Below are 25243 nucleotides of genomic sequence, written 5' to 3'. Positions count from 1 at the left end.
TGACCACGGCTGTCCACAGGTGTGTTGACACTCCCTGTTCTTGCAGGTTGACTTGAAAGAACCATATAGCTAAAGGGGTGAGAGACTCCGCTTGACCGCTTGTCTTTAGAAGGCTCGGTTGGAAGAGTGCACTCAGTTGACTTTCCTCTAACAATGAAATTGTGAAAGGTACATGGGAATGGCTGTGAGACGTGCAGCTCTTTGGTCTCAACGGCACATCCCTTATCTTGTAAAGCAATGGAAGCATTTGCTAAGGCATTGGTACTAATGTTGGAGGCTGCTGGTGCATTTAGACTACTGCCGATCACATCGGTGGGCTGAGAAACTCTCATTAAAGATCTGTAATGTTTTATGAACCCTGATGTTCTGGTGGTTGCAAAGTTAGTGTCTGCTTAGTGTTCCCCATCTCACCGGAAGTGTTTGCTTTTTTTCATTCGTAGAGGTCCTGTAATAAAGAGGGATCCGAACAAGCTCAGAAAGAAAATGAATTTCAAGTAAGTAATTCAGTCCCTTCTGCATCTGTGTGACATGTAAACTGGTGTTGGCCAACTTCGACTGCTGTGCGGTTTGGTGCCTTGTTATCTGCCCTTGGAAAATCCTGATCTTTCTTAGAGAAAAGGCTCTTGGCGTATCCAGAGCCGCCTCGTTAAGACTGAATGAACAGTGGGTATTCCGGATTCCCCTGAGAGTATACATGGTGGAAGTTTGGTGTCTTTGTGGCAATCTGAACAGCATTTGGGGTGCCAAGAGATGGAGGTTTGGGTAGCATTTGTGTGTGATATTCTGACATGGAGGCACCTGGCTTCTGCTGCTGTAGTATCTCTCTCACCTTCTTTTGGCCGTTCTTAGGCTTCTTATCAGGAAGTGGGTCACTGGCCAGTTGTTTAGTGGCCACTCTCTTCCCCTGGGGAAGCAGCAGTGTTTTTTCCTATGCCTGATACCCAGGTTAGAAAGGTTTCTTCCTAGACCAAGAGACTTAGTTAAGTGACTCCACTCTTGGAAATGCATGTAAGCAGAAGAGCTTGAGCCGAGAGTACTGACATGTGGAGTCTCAGAAGTGGGAAGCTGGTGCAGGAAGTTTCCAGCCTTGGGGCGAGTACCCTTTGAGTGCTCTCTCCCAGTATGTGCAGGCTTACTGATAAGGGGTAGGGGTTGTGTGTGTGTGCATGTGTGTGCATACGTGCATTTGCGCACACACTGGCATGCACAATGTACACCTAAGACATGGATACACGTGCACATCAACATACTGATGTTACCAATTGTGTACTGATTATTAAAATAATCAAGAAATAGAAATTAGAAAGGAATAAGAGGGCTGATATTTTTTCTCACATTTCAGCGGCTTGTTTTAATGCTTCCTGCTCTGGGGACCCTGGTCAAGAGGATCTAGAACTTGTGCTCTCTGGGGTGACAAGGACTGAGGCAGTTGTTGGTTGGGAAGTGATTGGCATTCTGTTTTCAACCATTCTGAGCTCTTTGAGTTTAGACCTGCAGTACATTCTGTAGCTGAAAATGTTGGATCACCAGGACCTCTATGATGCTAAATCCAAAGGACATTTTCGGTTTTCATTTTATACTGATATCCCAGCAGCATTTGACATGACCCCTGCCCGTTTTGAAATGTTTCCTCCCTGTAGGCATCCACAACACAGACACACAGAGTACACATCTCTTGCATTCTTCCACTTCTTCTTAGTCTTCGTTCTAGTCTCATCCTCCTGCTGTCTGGTGGTAGAACTCCCCACAGTTTGGCCCTGGCCCTCTTCTCATGTTGTCGTCTCTCCCTAGGTCACCTGATTCTTAAGTCGAAGGGTTACAACTTCCTTCCTGCAGCCCAGACCCCCACTTGGAGCTCACACCATCACTAGTAATCTCTCCTTGGATATTTCACAGGCCACTCAAACTTGCCCTGTCCCAGACTGAACACATGATCTCTTCCCCTTCCCCAACAGCAAAGTCAAAATCTGGCCATTTCTGGTATTCTCTTTCTCGTCCCCTCAGCTGGTTGTGTAGGCCAGAAAGCAGGGAGTCATTTCTGATGCTCTCTTCTCCCTCAGCCCCATATCCAAACCGTGAGTTAAGTTGATTGCTTCCTTTAAACTATGCCTTGGCTCTGTCTGCTTCTCCCACTGTTCCCCCACCTTCCTAGTCCAAGCTGTCACTGTGTCCTAGCTGGTCTCTCACTTCTTCTCTTGTTTCCCACAAACTATTCTCTTTATCATCGCCACAGTCATCCTTTTGAATTGCTGATCTGATCATAGCAGCCCATTCCTTAAAATCTTCCCTGCTTACTCATTCTGCCTCAGGCCAAGTTAAGAGGGCTTTATCCTACCAGGTCCTCATGGCCTGACCCTTGCTGATCTTTCCAGCGTCACAGCTCACAACATTCCCCCTCATTCCCTGCACTTCAGCTGTCTGGCCTAACCCCTGAGGTTTTCTGCCTGCCACAGGGCCTTTGCAGATGCTTTTCCTTCTGGCTGGCTCCATGCCTTTAGCCATTTCCCACCCCCCACTTCTGCTCATGTGAGGGTCAGCTCAAAGACTTCTCCCACAGGGAGTCCCTTCCTGGCTCTCCACACGAGGTTTGCCCCTCCATTTCCTGCTTTCACAGCACCGTGTGCCTCTCCTTGCACTTCCTGTGGCTGTAAATGTGCAGGTTTACATGACTGACTGGCTGCCCTCATGAGCTTCTGCACTCAGAGCATGCACTTCCTGCTTCTTGCCATGTCGCTGCCACCACTGCACCTGGCACAGCAGGGCATAGTAAAGACCTATGGAAGGCTGCTTGCAGTGGGGCCAGCTGACATCTCAGGTGTGTCTGCCCTTGCCTGCTGGTACACACACTTCCTGTCCACTCCTCCCATCCATCCCAGATGCCCTAACCTCAAGTGACCATCAGACATGGCTACACCTCCCCTTCCTCCTCAGGGCCTACCAGAAAACTGTAGGGGTCTGATTTTGCATATAATCTTTTTGGGTAAAGAGAGGGGCAGTTGGTTGTCAGAGTGGAGGAGTTGGTTTGGTCGTCATCTTTGAGCTTCTTTGAATCGCAGTCTTGTCTGTAGCTCTCATACTTCTGAACCTTTCCTCCACTGACTGGCCTTCCTGGAGCCTTGCTGCCCAGAGGACCCCTCCCTTGCAGCCCTCTCCAGAGGAGGATGTTTTCTTATTGCCTCCAAAGTGTCTCAGGGCCGCTGGTGGGGTTGATGTCCTCTTACTACTTCCTGTTCCTGCTGCCAACCATTTTCCCTCTGTAGAAACCCCATACCTTGTGGCTCTACCGTCCTCCACGCTCCTGATAGCTGTCATCTCTTGGCTGCCCTGGTACTCACCTTCACTCTGTGAAGACTTCAGTATGCAGCTCGGTCTTTGAGTCCATTCTGGTTCCTGCCATTATTCTCTGGCCTCTGCTTTTTGACCTCCTCATCCCCTAATGACCTTTTCCTTCCATTTCTCCTCCCATGCATGTGCCCTAGACCTAATCACTAGAAACTCTACCCCTCTGACATGCCAGTTTCAACAGCCTGCCACCTGCTGACCTCCCGGCTCACTTTGGTGGGTGGCCCACAGCTGTGGCTCTGTGACCACCATGGAAACTGCCAGTCCAGACCCTGTTGCCTGCTCACCCTCCATCAGCCCTCCACACTGCCTTATGAGCCTTCCCTCCTCCCTCTCCCAGCTCCCTGTCACCACTCTCCTTCTGTCTGGTGCCCTTGTAAGCCCTACTGCCCGCAGAGCCAGCCACCTACTTGCCTTCTCTGTGCTGACCCACGCCGCTAAATGTTGTTAGAGAAGCACTGCACAATTGGGAGGGCTGGTTTTGTGTCACGGTTATGGCGCTAAGCATCGGGTGGGTGCTTGCCACTGCCTGGGAGCCTGCTGAGTTTCTCCTGTGGGTTTGCTTTCCTGACCGGAGAGGCTGTTTCAGGCCTTCTTGTTTCTCTTCAACCCGCCCCCCCCCTCCCCCCCCCCCGCCGTCCTCACCCTAGGCGGGCAGTGTAACCTCATTCTTGGATGGCTGCTTATCCTCCTGCTCTCGGCTGCCCACTGTAAGCCTCTGCACCCCACTCAGCTCTTCTCTGCCTTCTCCCAGGCCTGACTGCTGACCTGTCCCTTCCCCCTCTCACCTTCCTCCTGCCCTACTTGCCCAGCCGCTTCTCCTCAGCCCACAAATGCTCTCTGTGGCCCCACCCTGTCTGTACTCCCTTTCCTAGCAAGATTTCTTTCTTTTTTTTTTTTTTTTTAAAAAGATGACCGGTAAGGGAATCTCAACCCTTGGCTTGGTGTTGTCAGCACCCTGCTCAGCCAGTGAGCAAACCGGCCATCCCTATATAGGATCCGAACCCGTGGCCTTGGTGTTATCAGCACCGCACTCTACCGAGTGAGCCACGGGCCGGCCTCCTAGCAAGATTTCTTGAGACAGTATCTACCATGTCTACTTTCTCACGTCCCAATTTCCTTTTTTTGGAGAAAAGTTTTGGGATTATGGGATAGTACAAATTGCGTAATAAGCACATTTATTCCCACCATGCAGAATTGGCAGCTCATTTTGTTATATTGCTTGATTTCAGTCTTTTTTATATGAATTTATTTATTTTTAGCTTTTTATTTAAAATAATTTTAGACTTACAGAAAAAATAGTAAAAATAATACATCCCTTACCCAGCTTCTTTAATGTTGCCGTCTTACATAACCACAGTGCAATGATCAAAACCAGGACATTAACATTGGTACAATAGTGATACCTAAACTACAGACCTTACTTGAATTTCAGAAGTTTTTCCACTAATGTTTTCTTTTGTTCTATCCCGGGATTTAGCCAGGATCCCAACATTGCATTTGGCTGTTTCTCCTTAGTCTTTTCAACCTGTAACAGTTCTTTCTTTTGTTATTTACAATCTGGATACTTGTGGAGAGTACCAATCAGTTATTTTGGAGACTGTCCCTCAGTTTTGGTTTGTCTCATGTTTTCTCTTGGTTGGAATGAGGTTATTCATTTTTGGCTAGAATACCACAGAAACACTGTTGTGTCTTCTCAAGAGGTTCATAACGTTCTTATTACTGGATTTTAATTTTTTTTAAATAAATGAAATGTTACAGAGAAATTGAAAACTCATTTAAACACCTTGCTTCCATTGCCTATCCACTTCCCTCCCCCTCTTCTACTCACTCTTCATCTGTTCCAATCTGACCCTGTTTCCTTGGAAACTGTTCTTGTTTTTGCCACCAACGACTTTCATGTTGCAAATCCAGAGGCCACTTTCTTCCTCTTCTCCTATTTGACCCTCAGCAGCATCTGACACAGAATGCCACTCTCCCACATGACGTTTGGCCCCTTAACCTCACCTTGTCTCCTGGTTCTTCTTCCTGCTGCCCACACTTACATCAGTTCTTCAAATGGTGGATTGTAAACCTCTAATAGGGTATGAGACGTTAGCATTTTTGTTTTTTGTTGTTTTTTTTTTAAAGATGACCGGTAAGGGGGGATCTTAACCCTTGACTTGATGTTGTCAGCACTACACTTACCCATTGAGCTAACCGGCCATCCCTATATGGGATCCGAACCCGTGGCCTTGGTGTTATCAGCACTGCACTCTCCTGAGTGAGCCATGGGCCGGCCCTTTGTTGCTTTTTTAAAAAAATGAAATAGACTAGAAAATATTAGAAAGTGTTACCCAGTTGTGAGGGTAAGTATTGCTTTGTATAACGTTTGCTCTGGGTGTGTGTGTGTGTGTGTATGTGTGTGTTAGGTTGCTGTGTAAAAATGCCTTTCTCAGTGTGGTAACAGTCAGTTGGAACCATTGCTCTAAAAGTCGGGAGTTCTCAGGCCCTGTGCTGGCTCCTCTTCTGTCCTAATTCATAAGCTTTAAACATTGATAGTTGAAGACTTCTCAGTTTGTACCCTTGGCCCAGACCCTCCATGAGCCACAGCCCACTTGCCCCCCTCGCCCGCCTTTCCAGCTGCGGCCATGTGCTGCTTTCCCTGACTGCCCTCTTCCAGCTGTGCTGGTCCTTCCCTGTGCCTTCAGTGCCCGAACTTACTCCCATGTCAGGGCCTCTGTGCTCCTGTGGGGTTGTTTAAGGTTCCTTCTCACCCCTCAGCCTCAGGTCAGTGTTGCCTCCTTAGAGATAGCCGCCCCGTCACACTGTGTCACGTCCCCCATGGCCCTCCAGGGTCGTGTCGCCAGTCGGCAACTGTGCTCACTCACTATGTTTCTCTTTTGCTAGAATGCAAGTGCCATGTTCTTAGTTGTGTCCCTGCAGCTTAGCACAGTGCCAGGTATATAGCAGACATTCAGTAAGTGTTTTTTGGGTGAATATATGAATAAACCTTTATTTCTGAAGTCAGAGTAAATAGTTTCAAGTTGAGGTATTGATCTTCTCTTCTGAAAAAGTAGTACCACTTTTCCTGGGAATGTGCACGTTGTGGTTCGATGGCATAGAGCTGAACCAGGGCATGGTGTGGCGAGGCAGACCAAGCCATTTCTGTCCAGCCCACTCTTTACTGTGCTCACTTTCTTTAAGTAGCAGGCGGGAAGGGATTTGGAGACCTAGTGACTACAAAAAGAATACCAATACTTGATGTACTCATCCTGAGATTACCTACCATTCTTCCCTCTAAATTTTACCCTCCACACACCATCCCCCCTTCCTACTGTGAATAAATATTGAACTGCAATCTTATATAAAAACAATGGTTTTTTTGTTTGCAGTGTTCAGAACAATGCTAAAGAGAATTGGAAAGTTCTTAAGTTTCTTTCCATCTTCTTTGCACTGGTTTCTGGGACTGGGTTGACTCAGCTCTGGAGTGGATTCTGGATAGTGTATTCAATCTAAGTACCTTGACAGCGCCACATGGAAATTCAACTCCAAGAATCCCTTTTTCTGAGTGGACATGATATGCAAAATGCTGAACTTAGTGAAGTAATAAAGTAGGGTTTAAATCTGTTTATAAAATTTGAAATTTCAAACTTGAGGATATTTAGGATAGGATATAAGTGCCAACCCTAATGCTTTTCAGCTTAGTCATGTTGAAATGTTGAAAGTTGGAAAGTTGAAAAACAAATTTTAATTCTTATAAAATTCTGGATACCCAAACAAAAGAAATACTCATTGGAAGCGAGTAAGTAGTGAGTTGGAATTTTGTGGGAGATTGTACAGATGGCAGAGGGCTGTGAAGAGCTGCAAATAACAGATTACCTGGCCTGGGCTCCAAGCCCAGCACTGCCTGTCCTGCTATGCCAGCCTCTGTTCCTTCTGCACATTGTGCAGGGTGGGAGGCACTCTGGTCTGCGGAGCACCCAGACATGTGCTTGGGGGAGATGGGAAGCGTATCTTGAAGTAGAGACTTTGAGGACGCTTTGTAAGCCTTTGGGTAAGCTCCCCTGGAGAGTTTCTGTGATGCTGGGCTTGAGGTAAAATGGGGTCTCCTGGACAGGTTACTCTAAGAATCAAATGAGTGAAAACATTTTTCCAATTAAATAGAGATATGAGGTATTTATTGTCATTCTCTAAGGGTTTAAAAAATAAAATCTGCCTGATTTCAAATCCTGCTTTAAAATCCACTAACATGGCAGATCAACGCTATATCTGTATTGTCATATGCCCAGAACTGCAGATTAGCAAATAAAGATTGGTCCTCACAAGGTGGTGGTTAGACCATAATTGTGGGGATAATACAAGTGATGGTTACACTATAATTGTGGGGGATCACTGGCAAATCCATTTGCCCCCACAAAATGTAAAAGTTAACTGAACTACTTTATACTTCAATATGCTTTGGAAGTAGTTTTTCTTTATTCTCATTTGTTTTCTTCTTACTAGATTTAGTATTATGTCATTGCATAGTGAGTTTGTCCTCTTAGTTTCTGTTTGTTTTTTGTAATGTGAGTGTTTTAAACACCGTTTCTCTTGGATCACATTCCCCCACAGCACATTTTTTCACAAGGGGTGAGCAAGAATCATCTGAAAGCTTTTTCAGAACACACCTGCTGGCACCTCGCCTTAGACACATTGGCTTACAAACTCGGGTTAGGACCTAGGAATCTCTAACTGTGAAAGCTCTTTAAGAGATTTGGGTGTACCTTCTGGTTGAGAAGGACTCCTTTCCACTCCTTCACCCCAACAAATGGAAACTCTTAAGTAATTTGCTGTTTAAGGGAAACAGACTAAGGAATGAATTTGAATTGAGACCAAAGGATGGATTTTATAGGCAGAATGATTACAGATCCCATAGTAGTTATTAGGACTGAAGATAGAACATGCAAGCGTCATAGAGATTTTGGCAAGAAGGCAAACATTATAAACTACAGAGGGAAAGGTTAGGTATAAGAGCTTGGAAAAAACCTGGAACATCCCATGCTAGGGTGCACTTTGGACCAAAAAACCATAGACCTCGGGCCTAAATCAGTAACTCTTACACTTACTGGATCAGCAGACCAGTTTTGTAGGCAGAAGGCCCTTTGCTTTCACAAGGCACACTCAACCGAAAAGCACATCAGCCCTCGCCAGAGTGGATGGTTTGTGGCCTTTGATGAGAAGCCAAGGGTTAGACATACACAGAGTTTAAAATAAATAGAAACAAAAAAAGCACTAAGGGATATTGTTCTATTTTTGGAACTAGTGACCTAAATTAAACTTGAATTTAAAATCTCATCAGTATATTGAAATACTTGCAAACATAGATCTTACATATTACACAATCTGTGACTTTGGAAACTCTGTTTCTTCTTATTTAAGTTGGGGGTGAAGGTGACAGTACCCACATCAGAGAATGGTTGTGAGGATTAGAGGAGATCGCTCACGGGAAATCACCTGTGCTGCCTGACACTCAACAAACACCTGACTTGTTGCTGTCTGTTTTAGGGGGCCGAGGCCATGGTTCTGGAGAGTGTTATGTTTGCCATTCTCGCAGAGAGGTCACTTGGGCCAAAACTCTATGGCATCTTTCCCCAAGGCCGACTGGAGCAGTTCATCCCGGTAAGATTTGTTCATAAATGGTCATTTGAAATGTGCCACAGACAGAGAAGTTGGATTGTCTCATTGCTACAACAACCTTAAATGCTGTGGTTTGAAATATTAAATATGACCTATGGTATTAAACTGTACCAGAAATAAAAAGTAAAATTTCTTTTGAATTTATATCAGAACCTCTTTCTTTCCTACAAAGACGTATTTATCTCAATGAAAAATATATGTGAAACATACCATTCCATCATCCCCTAAGGCTGCTTACCCTGAAACTTTCCCCCTTTACCTTATTCCTCTCAACTTCTGGGCCCTTCGTAGAACTCATTGTTTGAACACCTTGACCCTGACCACACCCTGCCACATCTCTGGCCATGGCCCTGCTGGCCATCACTATTCTTTTCCCTTGTCTCCCATTATTCTCCCTTAGTTTGTTTATGCTTTCCCACTTCCCTCCCCCGTCTTCCTTACACCCATCTGCCTGTCAGAATTCCTATGCTTGGCTCAAATTCTTTGTTTCCAGGCAGACAGGATTATTTTCCCTTTCTTGTTGTCCTGAGGCATTTTTAATGTGGCTGTAGCATTTACCTGTGTGCTGTGCCTTAGCGTTCTGTGTGCATATTTGAAATATAGCCCCTGCCCCACTCTATACATACATACCATGCCCTGCATGATGCTTTGTGCCTCGAGAGTTCTTGATTTCTCAGTGACCATGAGAGGTAAAGGCTGGCTGTCGGCCTTCCAAACTAGTTTGGTTGGCAGTGCTGGCCCTTGTTGGTCTGCATCCCCCTCCCTGTCGGGTTTGGAGATTTGATAAGATTCCCTGTCTTAATTGAGTGTAAGCTCCTTGAGGACGAGGATCATGAGTGGCCATCTTTTCCTGCCCTGCCGCATGGGGTGTTTTGCCTACAAGAGGCCTCGATGTGTGCAGGGCCACCTTGTACAGTGGTGCAGACAGGGCCTAGCACAGAACACCTGGCTGAGGGGTGCTCTGCTTGCCAGGGCTCAATATACATCTAGCTGGGGGCTGGAGCCCCCACAGCCCCAAAACAGGGAGCCATCTTGGGATCTGTCTCCCCAGAAGGGCTCCTCTCTTCTAGGTGGCACAATGGCACCATCCGTGCTAGCTGCCATCCCTGAGCATGTGTTTAGATGAATGGATAGTACCTCCACTGTGCCAGATTTTACCTTTAGTCTGCTCCCTGGCACCTGGTTGTGCTTTTCTTTGTAACTTCCCCAGTAAGACAGAACATCTGTTAGGTGTGAGAATCAAATGAAATTTAAAGTACTTAAAAGAATTTTGCAAATATAAAACACTTCTTAGGTTTATAAGTGGCAATATGGATGAATCTTAAAAACATAGTATGGAGTGATAAAACCAAATTGTAGAAGACTACAAATAGTATCATACCATTTTTATAAAGCCCAATAAAAACAAATTTAAAGGTTGTTTAAGAACACATGCACATTGGTAAAAGTTCTCTTTGTAGAAAAGGTAAGGGAATTTTAACACAATTCAGAATAATGATGATATCTTGGCAGGGGGCTGTGGGCATCCTTTAGGAAACATAGGTTGTAACATCTGTGGAACTGATTTTGTTCTGTGCTCTTTTGTGTATATTGTTTACTGCATAGTGAAGATTTTTTTAAAATTCTTTTTTTTTGACTGTTAAGGGGATCGCAACCCTTGGCTTGGTGTCATCCATACCACGCTCAGCCAGTGAGCGCACTGGCCATCCCTATATAGGATCCGAACCTGCGGCCTCGGTGCTACCAGTGCTGCACTCTCCCGAGTGAGCCATGGGGCCAGCCCAACATTTTTTAAAAATTCTATTGAAATACTAGGTTGAACCATATGAAACTGCCAATCCTCAACTGTTTTTGACCTACAAAATGGCAGTTTCATTTGGTTCAGTCTAATACCATATGTGATTTCTAGGTTTACTCTTGACTGGTGCATGGAATGAGATGAATTTCTTCTCACCTGGCCCCTGTAGCCATCTTTCAAAGGGCATGTGAGAGTAATGACATCTTAGAATATAGTCTCTGTTTCTCTTTCTCTGTGCTGTAGAAGGAACTTGGAATACCTGAGATTTGTTCACCTTTGAGCACGGTAGCTTAAATTTTCTGCACGGCATGGCCAGACGCATTACTGACATTTTTGAAAGCTGAGTGAGCTGCCGTGAGAAGTCCTAAGTGTCCTGCCAGTAGCAACTGAGTTCCCTGTCCTTATCCTAGCATGAGAGTTTATTGAGAATGTTGTGGAGAGGATTCCAAAGTTGAGCAGAAGATTGAGCCTGATGCTTTAGTGAGCTCTCACCTCTGATTCTATAGCACCTGCCATTTGTGGAGACATGCCTTGGGTTGGTTAGGTGCTGTTCCAGAGGGCTCCCACTCATTATCTCTTCAAGCTCCTGCAGCACGCACCTCTGGGCGGGACTTAACATTGTCATTCCCATTTTATTTATTTATTTATTTATTAAAGATGACCGGTAAGGGGATCTCAACCCTTGGCTTGGTGTTGTCAGCACCACGCTCAGCCAGTGAGCAAACCGGCCATCCCTATATAGGATCCGAACCCGTGGCCTTGGTGTTATCAGCACCGCACTCTACCGAGTGAGCCACGGGCCGGCCTGTCATTCCCATTTTTATAGAAACAGGAAAATGAGGCACAGAGGTATTAAGTAACTTCCCTTTGGTCATGTACCTTTGAAATGAGTGTTAAAGCCAGAATTTGAACTGGGGTTTGTTTCTCTAACTTGGGGACACTCACTCTTAACCCTGGTGCTAGACTACTTTGCATTTTCAGAGGAATATCTCTTCGGTTTCTGCAGAGGAGCAGTTCACATGAAGAGGCTGGAATGGTCTTTGTTGGTCTGAGCTCCTGGGACCGGCTGTGAAAGGGCAACTAAAACTAGCGTAGCCTCAGGCTATAGCAGGGGAGGGCAGTGTCCAGAGGCTGGGAGTAAGTCCTCCTTGACTCTCTTTCCTTGTTCAGCTCTGCCCTGAGAGAGCCAGTTGTGGGCCAGGCACCAAGGACACCACCTGGGGCAGTTGGAAATGGCTCCTCTTGAACTCACAGCTGTCTCCTGGTCAAAACCTGTTCTGAACACCTCATCTTACCTGCAGTACTTCAGAGGAGAATGTCCAGCTGATGCAGGGCCTAGGAGCTGGGTTGTATGATAAACTGCTGAAGATGTGGACTTTTAGCATTGGGCAGAGTAGATAGACTTACTCTGTGGTTTTAGAGGGTAGCACCATAGATGATAGGAAAGTAGTAAAATTTGAGGAAGGACTTTCTCACAATTAAAAAGGGTTCAAAATGAAACCCTTGTGGTAGCCTGCTCCTCATTGTAGAAGTGCCATAAACAATTGCTGGGTCACTATCTGTGGGGGCACATTGTCCATTCTTAAGGGAATTTTTTGCATTGGGTGAGACTTAAATGCTCTACAAAAACTGGCTTCTAGTTCTTAAGATTGTGTAATCTCACAGTTTTAAGTTACCTGGATGAATGTCAGTTTTTGATTCCCTTTTATATTTCAGAGTCGGCGATTAGACACTGAAGAATTAAGTTTGCCAGATATTTCTGCAGAAATAGCTGAGAAAATGGCCACATTTCATGGTATGAAAATGCCATTCAACAAGGAACCAAAATGGCTTTTTGGAACAATGGAAAAGTAAGTGGTCAAATCTCTTGGTCCTGAGTTTTACATTGGTGGCTCCCAAAAGGATCAAAAGTGAGCCCTGGTTTCCCGAGGTGGTCACAGGTCTTCCTCTGGTTTCACCAGTGTGCAGACTGTCAGGTGGTGGTATTTGCCTCTTGAATAAGTCTTTCTTGTGCATAGAAATCAATCCTGAACCAAGAAAGACTTGTTTCCAGAAATGCTCTTGAACGGGTGGATGGGCAGAAAATGAACTTTCTCAAATGCTGTGATTCCCCAAGCCTGCTGCTGTTCCCCTTGGTCATGGGAGCCAGAGCGGCCCCCACAGCTGCTGTGACTGTGCTGGATGCTGAAGTTCAGCTAAAGCCCCAAGAAAAAGCCTTGGTGACTGAGCAGAGATCCTTTGTCTCCCTCCCTTTTTTTTTTTTTTTTATTAAAATAACAGATATTTAAATCAGGTGCTGAGAATTAAATTTACTGGGGAATCCAGAGTTAAACAGCTCCACAAATTCCTCAGTTACAATCTGCCTTTGGAACTGGAAAACCTGAGGTGAGTATTTGCTTCTTTTTCCTGATTTAGTAAGTACATCTGCCCAGACATTTAAATATTCTTAGTCCACTAAAACTGTTTTCAATAAACATGGATTTAGCTTGTCTTAAATCTGGCATTTTGCAATGGTTTTGTAGGGTGAATTTAAACAGATGAGTTTTGTCATCTGGAATTACAGTTTTCTCTGAATGTTCTCACTTTGCCTCTAGTCAGTCCAGCAAGTTTTCATGGAGGAAGGAACATTTCAGAGGAGTGGTTTGATAACTAGGGCAATGGAGTATCTCGGGCAGATTTTTTCTGATGTGAGGGCAGGTAGGGGAGGGTAAGTGGATGAGGGAAACAGTTAAATCTCAGATTTGAGGGGAAGCAGAGTAAGACTCTCAATTACTGATTTCTGAGTTGAGGCCACTGTGGTGTCCTCAGCATGAGGCTGGGTGCAGGATTCTCACATACCTACCCTGACAAGTATTTACAACTACATTTACCCAGATATTTGAGTGTCTGCTGTGCCAGGCATTATGATTGGTGCTGAGGAAATGGTGACCAAGGCATTTTTCAAAGAGCTTCTGTTTTATTAGGAGAACAAAAAAACAAGTAAACAAATTAAATAATGCCAAGGTACGATAAGTGCTGTGAAGGAAACAGAGACCAAAAGAGACCAACATAGAGGGATCTGCTCTGGGTCAGTGGTCAGAGAAGGGCTCTCTGAGGATGGACTGTGCAAATCAAGACCAGTGCAAAGAGGAGGACTAGCTGGAGTGGGGTGGGGTGGGGGGAGGTGGCTTCAGGAGAGGAACAGCATGTGCAAAGGCCCTGCAGCAAGCAGCAAAGAGCTTGAAGTACTGAGGGGTCTTGTGTGGATTTCTGGCGTGAGCTGCAGTAGAGTTGTCAGCACAAAATGACATGGTTTTTAGAATTCACATGAAAAATGTCACATAGAGACCATGTGTTACTTTGGAGCATGAAACTGAGCTGGCCATGCTGAGAAAGTAGGACTGTTTGTACCTGACTTAAAAGTTTGATAGGTAATAGGAAAACCTTCCTTTTGCAGATCATTGCTTGAATCTACTCCATCTCCAGTTGTATTTTGTCATAATGACTGTCAAGAAGGTAAGAACCGCTATGTTTTGCTAAAGGTGGGGTTTGTGTGTATACTTAGAAGATTACCTCCAGTGTGTGTGATAAATGCCAGGTGGCCATCAAGAGAGTATTAGGTACATTAAATTATGATACAGCCAGACAGTGAAGGATTGTGTAACTATTAAAAAGAATGAAATAAAGTTGTTTACATACCAATAGAAAAATCTCTAGGATATATTAAGAGAAACAAGCGGCTTTAGAAAAACACGTAGGGTATTATTCCATTTCTGTAAAAAGAATATTTATTACATAGAACAAATCTCGAAGAATATTTAATAAACTTAGGAGTTAAGATAAAGGACTTAGACTTTCTAAGTCACGTATTATTTTTTCACCCTTTATGGTGAACGTATGTGGCTTTTTTAGTCTGGAAAGGCAGTACAAGAACAAGAGCGCCTCCCCAGTCTGTGCTCGGCCCTTCCTTCCACACGGCTCAGCTCAGTGCAGTGGATCAGGCCACCTTCTTTCTCAGTACCGGTGTGCAATGCTATTAACAACTTCAGGTTTCTCTGATTTAAAAAGATTACAATGCTGCATGTCCCTGCTGTTGCAAAACCTCACCTGATGTGATTTCAAATTGAGTAGTTTCCTCAGAGGTCCCATCTCACTGAGTGGCCCCCATTTTCTTGCTGGCTGTGCTGTCCATGTCCTGTCCAATCTCAGGTGGCTGAGGTTCAAACTCAGGCCCTTCTTTGCCAGGCTCAGCAGTTTGTTTTTAATTTCGAGGACGGTCCAATATGAAGGCTTGTCATCAATAAGCCATTACTTTGAGCCAAAATCTCTTTTGCTCTTTAGCTGACATTGCCAGCTATCTCAAGTCAAGCAGGGTGCAGACATTTTGGCTATAGCTTCGTTATGTTACCCACACCCTTCTGCTGTTGGGGGCCGGGGCGGGGTGAGGGCTAATGAACAACTCAGACACAACCAGAGAGAGGGGCTTGGAAAGGGGCCAGCTGCCTCCATGATGGCAAAGTGTAGAAAGGATCCAGGAGGTGGAGTTGTTACATGTATTTTGTTCTGCTACTTTGGGCATCTGCCTCCAATTCTCCTTTTAATTTCTCCTGGAGTGGAAGTAGTATGTTGAAAAGCCTAAAAATTGTAGTTCCCACCAGAAACCTGGGAGGGAGAGTGGCTCAAAAACTAGCAAAGGCTGGCCTACCAGTGCCTGTCCCCTAGTGCCTGAGGTGCTGAATGTTGTAGAGTGCAGAGATCTCAGGAACATTTGCCTGAAGAACCAGGCTGGCAGCTGACCCACCTCTGGCCCAGAATTCAGCACGAAAGGAAGCAGCATCATGGGAACGCTGCCTGTGGAAATGCTCCTTGGGGAAAAAAGCAGGCGAGGACAAAGCATGAGGCCCCTGTGATAGCTGAGCTTGCCCCTGACATCCTCACTGAGGACAGTGTGTGACGGAGTTTCCCAGCTGGTGTGCCACAGCCAGCCTGCCTCAGAGGGGAGCCAAGTCCCAGGGCTATGGGGTGGGGGTGTTTGGGCCTGCCTGAGCTCTAGCATGCTACTATGTGAAGCATTTAAGAAGTGCTGCCCCAGACAACGGAGTGAGAGTCTGGCCTTTGTTCTCCAATGAGCCCAGGGTTCCGGGTGTTCTCATGCCCAAGTGGATCAGGAGCCTCCCCGCCCAGGGCCAGGCCTCCCGTGGCAGCAGTACTGTGTCCATGCCTGGTGATGTCCTTGGGGTCTGAAAGATGCGTTCAGTTAGGATTCCCTGAGAGAGTCAGAACCAGTCTCTCAGCTCAGCTCTCCAAGGACTTGAGCCTTCTATTGTGAAACCTAAGTCATGTCATCCAAACCTTTTTGCAGGTAATATCTTATTGCTGGAAGGCCGAGAGAATTCTGAAAAACAGAAACTGATGCTCATTGACTTTGAATACAGCAGTTATAATTACAGGTACCATTTTAGAGTCAACTGTTTTCATTTTGATATTGTTTGTAATTACGATATGTTTATGAAGCAATTATAGAAGAAAGTAAGTCTGGACACCATTCTAAATGGAAAGCTTCTTCACCTGGAAGTGGAGGCTTCTTGTGTGCAGCTTGTGGTGGCTGAGCATGAAGCAGTAGCGCCATCTGCTTCTCAGCTGACCATGCTAGGGGGGTGGCAATGTAGTGAAGCTTCAGAATTAGGTGTTTTGGCTTCCGAGATCAATTTCCTTTCATAACTACTGACTGCAGGACATGTGTCATTTTAGAGTAGTGGTTTAGGTGGTGCCTTTAGAGCTTCAGCAGCTGGGGTTCTGAGAGCCACTTCATTGGCCTCTCTGTCGTTAGAGTGGTAACAGTCCTCTAGAGCCACTCACGAAGTCCAGTGTGGGCCGGGATGGCACGCCCAAGATAACCTTTCCCTGCATAGACAGAGACTCCAGACATGCTGGCTTGCCTCATTCCATGCACTGTCTTATCTCTCATTTCAGGGGATTCGACATTGGGAATCATTTCTGTGAATGGATGTACGATTACAACTGTGAAAAGTACCCTTTTTTCAAAGCGAACGTTCGGAAGTATCCCAGCAGGAAACAGCAGGTAGGAGACTAGTTTCTATGTACTTTACAGGTAAATTACACAGGTCAGTTTTATACAGTTAGAATCACATCTTTGTTTTTAAAGGTCTCCTTTGTAAATTGTGGAATGACTAGACATACCCTTTAGCATATGTTTTAAAAAAATGTTTTTGTTTTTTTTTCCCTGTCAAACTTGGATACAAACTTTGATGTTTGAGTCCATTTTTTAAAAAAATGTCTGCCAAAAAAAAAAAAAAAGCTCTGCGCTAGAGATACCTGTATTTATTGAGGAGCACAACCTCCTTTGTAGTTCCTTCTAGTGTTTTCCCAAAAGCCCAACCTCTGTTCTGCTGTCTGGCTTTCTCTTTGGGGATCACTGACCACCTTTTGTTCGTTTTGCACTCTGCAGAGAAAAGTAATCTTTTGGGCACCGCGATTTAGTAGCTGGAGGAAATGCCTTTGGTGTTAACAGTTCCCTTTCCTGTTCTGAATTATGGGAGGCCAGTGATTGTGTGGAGAATCGTTTCTCGTGGGAATTTCCTTCTGGGCCCCTCTCTCCCATTCCTCAGCCTGCTGCGCAAGTCTTGGGTTGAGGATAAGTAGGTAGTGATGCTGAAGTTGAGCCTCTCTGAGCATGCAAGGGCAGCCGGTTACCTAACGTAGTGGTCAACCCTGCACTTCACACAGAAGCCAAGGACGACAAATGCAGTTAGCTGCTTCTGTATTTCACTCAGCAGGGGTTTCTTGAGCACCCGCTCTGAGCCAGGCATGTGATGAAGTGTCTCCAGTAGGTGGCCCACACTCCAAGGGTAGCTGTTCAAATGTAGTCTTGCTGTGGAGTCAGAAACGGCATTTGCTCTCTTCTGGCCATATTTCAAGGCTGATTGTGATGAACTTGAATATGTCCAAAGCAAAGTGGCCAGGATTACATAAGAAGGAAGGGAGAGAGTGGGACTGTTCAGCCTGCGGAACAGTGTTCAGGTATTTGAATCATTGCCCATGCTGAAGAGAAATTAGACTGCTGTAAGAACTGAGTAGCGCTAGAGGCCAGCACTCTCAGACTAGCAAGGGGAGATTTTCGGTAAGAGGGCAGATTTCATTATAGTGAAAGGCAAAGCTAAAATTGTGCAGTAATGTAAATTTAAGGAGGTTCCCTTCTAGTTCTTTTTTCTGAGAGGTTTTAAAGGTAATGTATAGGTGTTGATCTTTATCAAATAATCTTTCTGCGACTGTTGACGTAATCTCATGTTTTTTCTTCTTTGATCCATTAATGAAAACAATTTTCTTTTTTGGTGGCTAGCCAGTACGGGGATCCGAACCTCTGACCTTGGTGTTTTAAGGCTGTGCTCAAAACAACTGAGCTAACCGGGTACCCAAATGAAATATTTTTAAATGTTAAGCCATCCTGGAATTTCTGAGATAAGCTCTATTTGAATGAATTGTGTTATTTTGTAATGCTCTGTTGGATCCAGTTAGGTATTATCTTATTTTAGGAGTTTCACATGTATGCTCATATGTGAAACGGGCCTGTAATGTTCATTTTTTATATTATTATTCATGTCTGCTTTTTGGAATCAAAATTATACAAGTCTTCTTTTTTTTTTTTTTAATTTTATTTTGTCGATATACAATGTGGTTGATTATTGTGGCCCATCACCGAAACCTTCCTCCCTCCTCCGTCTCCCCCTTCCACCCAACAATGTCCTTTCTGTTATATAAGTCTTCTAAAATGAGTTGGGCAACTTGCTCCCTTCTTATTTTCTGGAACAAATTCATATAAGACGAGAACATCTTTGAAAGTTTGGTAGACCTTGTCCATAAAACAAGTCTGGGCCTAGAACTTTTTTTTTTTTGGAGGGAGTGTCATTGACTTCCATTTCATTAAGGTGTTAATATGGTCAAGTTTTTATCTCTTCATTTGCTAATTTTGGCATTTAGTGTTTCCCAGTAATTTACGCATCTAGTGTGGTGGTTCTGAGAATGGGTTTTAAAAACTGGTCTGCCTGTATTTGAATCCCAGACCTGCCACTGCTAACCTACTGAATATTTCTGTGCCTGTTTCTTCATCTACAAACATTATATTGTTGTCATGAGAATTAAGTGAGCTAATAAACAAAATATGAATGCCAGAATAGTGCCTGTTATATAGAATTTAAAAGGTATTAGCAGTCATCTTTCCTATGCCAGGTTTACTTCACAATGTAAGGCCCCTTCCAGGACCTCCTGCCTAGGACAGTGCTTGACCTTGAATGATACTTTCTGTTGTTGGAAGTGCTTTAACACATGAAAGTCAGTTTTAGAGAAGGAAAATGGGAGATATTGGGAAAGGTGGTAAAGGAAGAACTATTGCCATTCCAACTAGGTAACTGGTTAAAAAGGATTCTTATAAGGAGAAATAACTGAGCTGTTTTCTTATAAAAGAAAGAAAATGGTAGTTTCCTGTGTTCTGCTGCCTTTTGATATAGCGTAAAATGTTCAAGAACAGGAATCTGCTAATTCATGTGTAGACCAATGGTGGAACCTGGTAGAACCTTAGGTAAACTATTCTCCTAACCAAAATTAAACTTTGCCAACTTATTAACATAAGTGTGTAAATAATCATGGCAGCTTAGCGTTGGAAGGCACCTTCACATTGTCCTGTCCAGCTCCCTCTCTGAGGAAGCACCTACAATGAGCATCAAGAATACCATACAGCTTTGTGCCTGGCATATTTGTGGCAGCCTTGCATGGAGTGCCAGCCAGTTTGGGGAAAAGTTTGGTGTAGGCATGCCCTGCTTTGAGACCAGACAGTGAAAAACAAGTGGGGATTTGCTTAGAAAAACACTTTCTCTAGAAGGAGTAGCAGTTTCCTATAGCACTGCATCAAATCCAATAGAACTACTTAAACTGGCCGCAGTGGAGAACATTAAGTGGTAATTACTGCTAGGGAAAGTGAGCTTCCAGAACCTGCACCTGGGCATAGCAACAACGGTAGGACCTGCCAGGCTTTCTCTGAGATGATCGGAAGAGTCACTGTAGATGGGTCTGCTTCATGACAGCTGTTGATTGACATTGTCTATTTTTAACTGTCATTGATCCTAACATAATTGCTTTTTTTTAAGCTCCATTTTATTTCCAGTTACTTGGCTGCATTCCAAAATGACTTTGAAAGCCTTAGTAGTGAAGAAAAATCCGTTATAAAAGAAGAAATGTTGCTTGAAGTCAATAGGTAATGTTTTTCTTCTTTGGTTTCTAAAGATAGCTCATAACCCTTCATAGGCTGTGTGTGGGATGCTGACTTGCAATTATGAGTATTTTAGGAGCCCCTTTATAATCTCTAGGATTTATACTCTGTCAAAAATAGAATCTGCTGTTTCTCCATTGTGGCTGAGACTGTTCAGATTTTTCGAATTTCAGCATACAGCAGGCAAGGAGAACAGGTCCCGTGTACAAGAAGGTCAGGATGTGTGGGTGGTGTTCTGAACTATAACACAGACAGAAAGACTCAGCTTTACAAGGCTGCTGCCACCAAGGACCTGCAGACTCTTGTCACTGATGCTTGCGGAGTGGTGGGCCCACCTAATATGTTGTGACTCTTCAATTTCTTCTAGAAAATGATTAACATGCATGTACATTGATTCTAAGTCTTGCTTTTAACTGTTTTCTCAACAACTGTCAAAGCCGGGCCCCAAAACTTCCAGATTCCACAGAGATCTACATCACTGTTTATTCAGGCTTATCCCTTCAGTCAAGAGGCTTGTGGGTTATTCCTATTCTTTGGGGTCTCCTATGACATTATTCGGTAAAATGGCTGTTGAAGTACATTTGGCCCACCATGTTCTGTCCACCCCAGTTACCACAAGGCATCTCTTTGTGGCCTTCAAAGTCTTCACCTCACCCTCACTGAGCATGCTGCCACCTAGCCTACCTCTTTGGCTCCACCGGCAGCATAAATCTTCCCTTTCTATTTCTTGAATGGGTAGAAATAGAAAAATGGAGTTGGAGGAGAACCTAGACAGAAAGGGGAGCACCAAGGCACTCTACTGGGCCAGGGACCACAAGAGAAACAGTAGGGTTTGGTGAGGATATTAAGCAGGCGTTTCTAAATTAGAAACTTATCGGGCCGAGCCCGTGGGCGCACTTGGGAGAGTGCGGCGCTGGGAGCGCGGCAACGCTCCCGCTGCGGGTTCGGATCCTATATGGGAATGGCCGGTGCACTCACTGGCTGAGTGCCGGTCATGAAAAAGACCAAAAAATAAATAAATAAATAAATAAATAAATTAGAAACTTATCTTCCTGTGAATGACCCCAAGGTATTGTTTGAGGAGTGTCAGTTTCTGTTGCTTATAACAAAATACCTGGAACAGGGTAATTTTAAATGAAATGTATTGCTTATAGTTTCTGAGGCTAGAAATGTCGAAGTCCAGGGAACATAGCTGGTGAAGACAGAGTATTGCATTGTGAAATGGTGGAGCAGAGAGAGAGAGAGAGAGAGAGAGAGAGAGAGAGACTCCCCTCTCTCTTCTTTTAAAGCCCTCAGAACCATGCACCTGACCACCATTGTTAATCCATTCACTATGGCACGGTCCTACAATCTAATCACCTCTTCATGGCTCCACCTTTAATTACCATAATAGGATTTCCTACCCTCTTAACAGTCACAGTGGGGGCCAAGTTTCTGATACATAAAACTTGGAGGACACAATTCAAGCTTCAGTGAGTTTTGGGGGGACATAATTCAATCCACTGCAAGGAGGAACTTGGATTCATAGTGACAAAGAGGCTTGGTACAGCCTAGAGATGGTGACGTGGCTCACAGGCTCATCTGCTCTTTCACTTGTATGTGAGAAGAGGGGGGTGGGATGAGGGTGGGATTTGTGGACAAGTGTCTTGCTCAGGGAGTGAGAGCTTCATCCTCCCTCCTGGAAATGACAGCAAGTTATTCAGAGGCCTGCTATTTGGTTGCTGATGCTGTACATTCATACTTGCAGCAAAGATTGTCTCTTTCTTTGTATATACATTATTTCTTTCTCTACCAGCATGGCCACCAAGGCTTTCACCTGCATCCTGTGAATGTCATTGTGTGTACCATGGCCAGGCAATTGGGTGTGTTCACACCTGCAAGTCCACCTGTCACTGGCCAGAAGTGGGTAGAGGATGGAGAGGTATTCCCACTGTGCTCAGTCGTCATAGAATATAGTCCCATGGATTTGCCAAGGCAGACAAAGTTTGCATCCAGATGAGTTAAAATGTCCGTCTGGCATGAAATTACTTCATCTGTCCTATAACTGGTACCACAGCTTTCATGTGTGTTTCTCACTTTTGTAATTACAGGTTTGCCCTTGCGTCCCATTTCTTCTGGGGACTTTGGTCCATTGTACAGGCCAAGATTTCATCCATTGAATTTGGGTACATGGTATGTTTTAGGGGTGATGTTTTTCTTTTACTCCCAGGAAAAAATGCTACAGTGTGTGTGAGTGCTTGGCAGCAAATGACCTTTTCTTAAAGAGTATTACCTGTTCCCCCCAAATACCTGAATGTGGTGATCTGGTGTCATCAGTACAGTGTGGCTCAGCCTGGAAAGCTTCATCATTTTAAGCCACTCTCACTGATGCTAGGATTGGCTTTGGAGATTGTCCTCACTTCCAGGGCCCACAGGCCCTGCCTTCCCTGCTTCGGAGAAGTGCTAGGCAATCCTGCAGTTCTGGATGTGGGTTGTAGAAATACCAACACTAGAGGTCCAGCCTCTGACTTCAGTCTGTTTTGACACGAGGGACACTAAGCGAAGGAGTGCAGGTGGTGCCCACCCGTGGTATGAAGGGTTTTATTCATCTGTTACCACTCTGTTCTCCAGCCTGTAGTGCCCAACTTCCAGTTGGAAGCTGATGAAACTGAATTAGACCTGTTTTTTGCAGGCATATTTGTAACTCAGTTCAGCTGTCATTTTATTCTCACATTAAAAATTGTCCTTGACATAGGAAGACACTATTTCTAACCTTTAGATAAACCCTCTGTTCTTCATAATGAGTGTCGGTGGGGTGTCTCAGGGTGGGGTGGGGGACCACACAGAAGTGTGTAGTCTAGGAAGCGACCTTTCTTTGGGACAGGTGGTGGAAAACGACTATTTTATCCTCCTCAGTTCTATACTAGAATGATTTCTACTTTAGACAGGTTTGGGAATGCAGGGATACCATTGGGCAAAGAAAGAAGGGGGGGGCATTTGGATTTTTAAAGCAGATTTGCAATCATGGCCAGATGACACTGTAAGACAGTGTAGACTTCAGAACAAGGATAGTATCAGAGATGAAGAATAGCATTTCATAATAATAAAAGCATCAGTTCATCAAGAGGATATAAAAACTCTAATGTGTATGCACCCGTCTTGCTCCAAAAGACATGAAACAAAAACTGACAAAACTGAAAGAAAAGGCAGGCACGTTCACCAAGTAGGAGGTCTCACCACTCCTCGTGATGGGTGGGGCAAGTGACGTACAGTAGTGAGGGTACGGAAGACTCAGCCACCCAGCCCTGGTGCACATTACTGAATGCCCAACAGCTGCAGGATAGATATTCTCTTCAAGTGATTATGGAACATTCATAAAGATAGGGCACGTGCTGGGCCATAAAACAGGTCTTGATAAATTCAAAAGGATTCAAATAATACAGGATATGTTCTCAATGGAATTTAATTAGAAATCAAAAACAACAACAAAAACGATACCTAGAAAATCCCGAATTTGAAAATTTAATATTACACATCTAGATAAACTCTGGGTCAAAGAAGAAATTAAAAGGGAAACTAAAAAATATTTTGAACTGAATTATAATGAAATAAAACACAACATTAGGATTTGTGGGATATAGCTAAAGCATTGTTTAGAAACTTATGACTTTATAAATGTTTATATTAAGGGCCAGCCCGTGGCTCACTCAGGAGAGTGTGGTGTTGACAACACCAAGTCAAGGGTTAAGATCCTCTTACCGGTCATCTTTAAATAAATAAATAAATGTTTATATTAAATAGGAAGAGAGTTTTTAAACCAGTAACTTTAATCTAGAAAAAGAATAAATTAATCCAAAAGTAAATAGAATAATCAAAATAATAAAGAGCAGAAATCATTTAAATAGAAAACAAAAAAATAGAGAAAATCAATGAAACCAAAAGTTGGTTCTTAGGAAAGATCAACAAAATTTATTAATTTCTGGCTACACTGAGCAAGAAAAAAAGAAGACACATTACCAATAGCAGGTGTCAAGAGAGGACATCATTATAGATCCTATAGATGTTAAAAGAATAAGAGAATATTACAACTTTATGCTAGCAGATTTAACAACTTATATGAAAAGTGCAAATTCCTTGGAAGATACTAATTGCCAGAACTGACATAAGAAATGACCATATAATTATTAAATAAGCTGAATTTATAATTTAAAAAATTCTTTGTATAGACTAAACTGCAAGTCCAGATGGCTTCTCTGAATATCAACAAACATTTAAGGTAGAAATAATACTAGGAGTACACAAGGTTTTAGAAAATAAGGGAGGAGGGAACATTTCCCAATTCACTTGGTGAGACCAGCGTTACCCTGATACCAAAACTAGACAAAGACGTTTTAAGAAAATTGCAGATTAGCGCCCTTTGTGAACATCACACAGAAATCCTGCTCAAAACATTGGCAAAAGTTAAATCCACAAACATATCAGTGTACAACAAAAGATTCATGGAAAAAAATAGAATTAAAAGATAATACAAATCTTTCCATGAACTTTTTGAAGTACCCTTGTATAAAAGGATAATATATCACAAGCAAGAGGCATTTATCCTTGGAAGGCAAGCGTAGTTTACATTTGAAGTATCAATTAATGTAATTCTTCATATTAAAAGAATGAAGGTGAAACACCGTATAATCATCTGAGTGACTGCAGGAAAAAGCTTTCTGCAAAACCCAATACTAAGTCATGATAAAAATCTCAGCAAACTAGGAATAGAGGCAATATCCTCATCCAGGTAAAGGGCATGTATGAAAAACCCCCCAGCTAACATCATAGTTATGGGCAAAAGACTGAATGCTCCCTCACCCCTGCCCAAGCACAGAACAGGATATGGCCGCTTCCTCGCGCTGCTGCCCTTTTGCATGGTGCTGGGGCACCGAGTCAGTGCAGTAAGGCAAGACCAAGAAAATGAGACACACTGGAAAGGAGGCAGAGAAGCTGCCTTCTGTTGAAGACATGATCATGAACGTTCAAATATATAAAGGAATCAAGGGCGGGCCCGTGGCTCACTTGCGAGAGTGTGGTGCTAACACCAAGGCCGTGGGTTCGGATCCCTATATAGGGATGGCTGGTTTGCTCACTAGGGAGAGCATGGTGCTGACAACACCAAGTCAAGGGTTAAGATCCCCTTACCGGTCATCTTTAAAAAAATA

At 44.0% G+C, this 25243-nt stretch overlaps 1 protein-coding gene across 4 annotated transcripts in view; it reads left to right on the top strand.

The window, feature by feature from the left end:
* The window catches only part of CHKA (choline kinase alpha), a 63493-nt gene that overhangs the window by 34581 nt on the left and 3669 nt on the right, over positions 1-25243 (top strand). For 3 of the 4 annotated variants that reach the window (XM_063093318.1, XM_063093321.1, XM_063093320.1), the window contains 9 exons: positions 441-494; positions 8869-8982; positions 12515-12648; positions 13079-13183; positions 14235-14293; positions 16140-16227; positions 16751-16859; positions 19939-20045; positions 22151-22232. In XM_063093318.1, coding sequence (XP_062949388.1) covers positions 441-494; positions 8869-8982; positions 12515-12648; positions 13079-13183; positions 14235-14293; positions 16140-16227; positions 16751-16859; positions 19939-20045; positions 22151-22232 — 852 coding nt within the window. The remainder of the gene's footprint in view (positions 1-440; positions 495-8868; positions 8983-12514; positions 12649-13078; positions 13184-14234; positions 14294-16139; positions 16228-16750; positions 16860-19938; positions 20046-22150; positions 22233-25243) is intronic. The other variant, XM_063093319.1, reaches the window with a different exon arrangement.

The sequence above is a fragment of the Cynocephalus volans genome, chromosome 4 (assembly GCF_027409185.1).
Source record: "Cynocephalus volans isolate mCynVol1 chromosome 4, mCynVol1.pri, whole genome shotgun sequence".
In the NCBI taxonomy this organism is placed as follows: Eukaryota; Metazoa; Chordata; class Mammalia; order Dermoptera; family Cynocephalidae; genus Cynocephalus; species Cynocephalus volans.
Note: the sequence above shows the minus strand (reverse complement) of the source record. Positions and strands in the feature narration are given on the sequence as shown.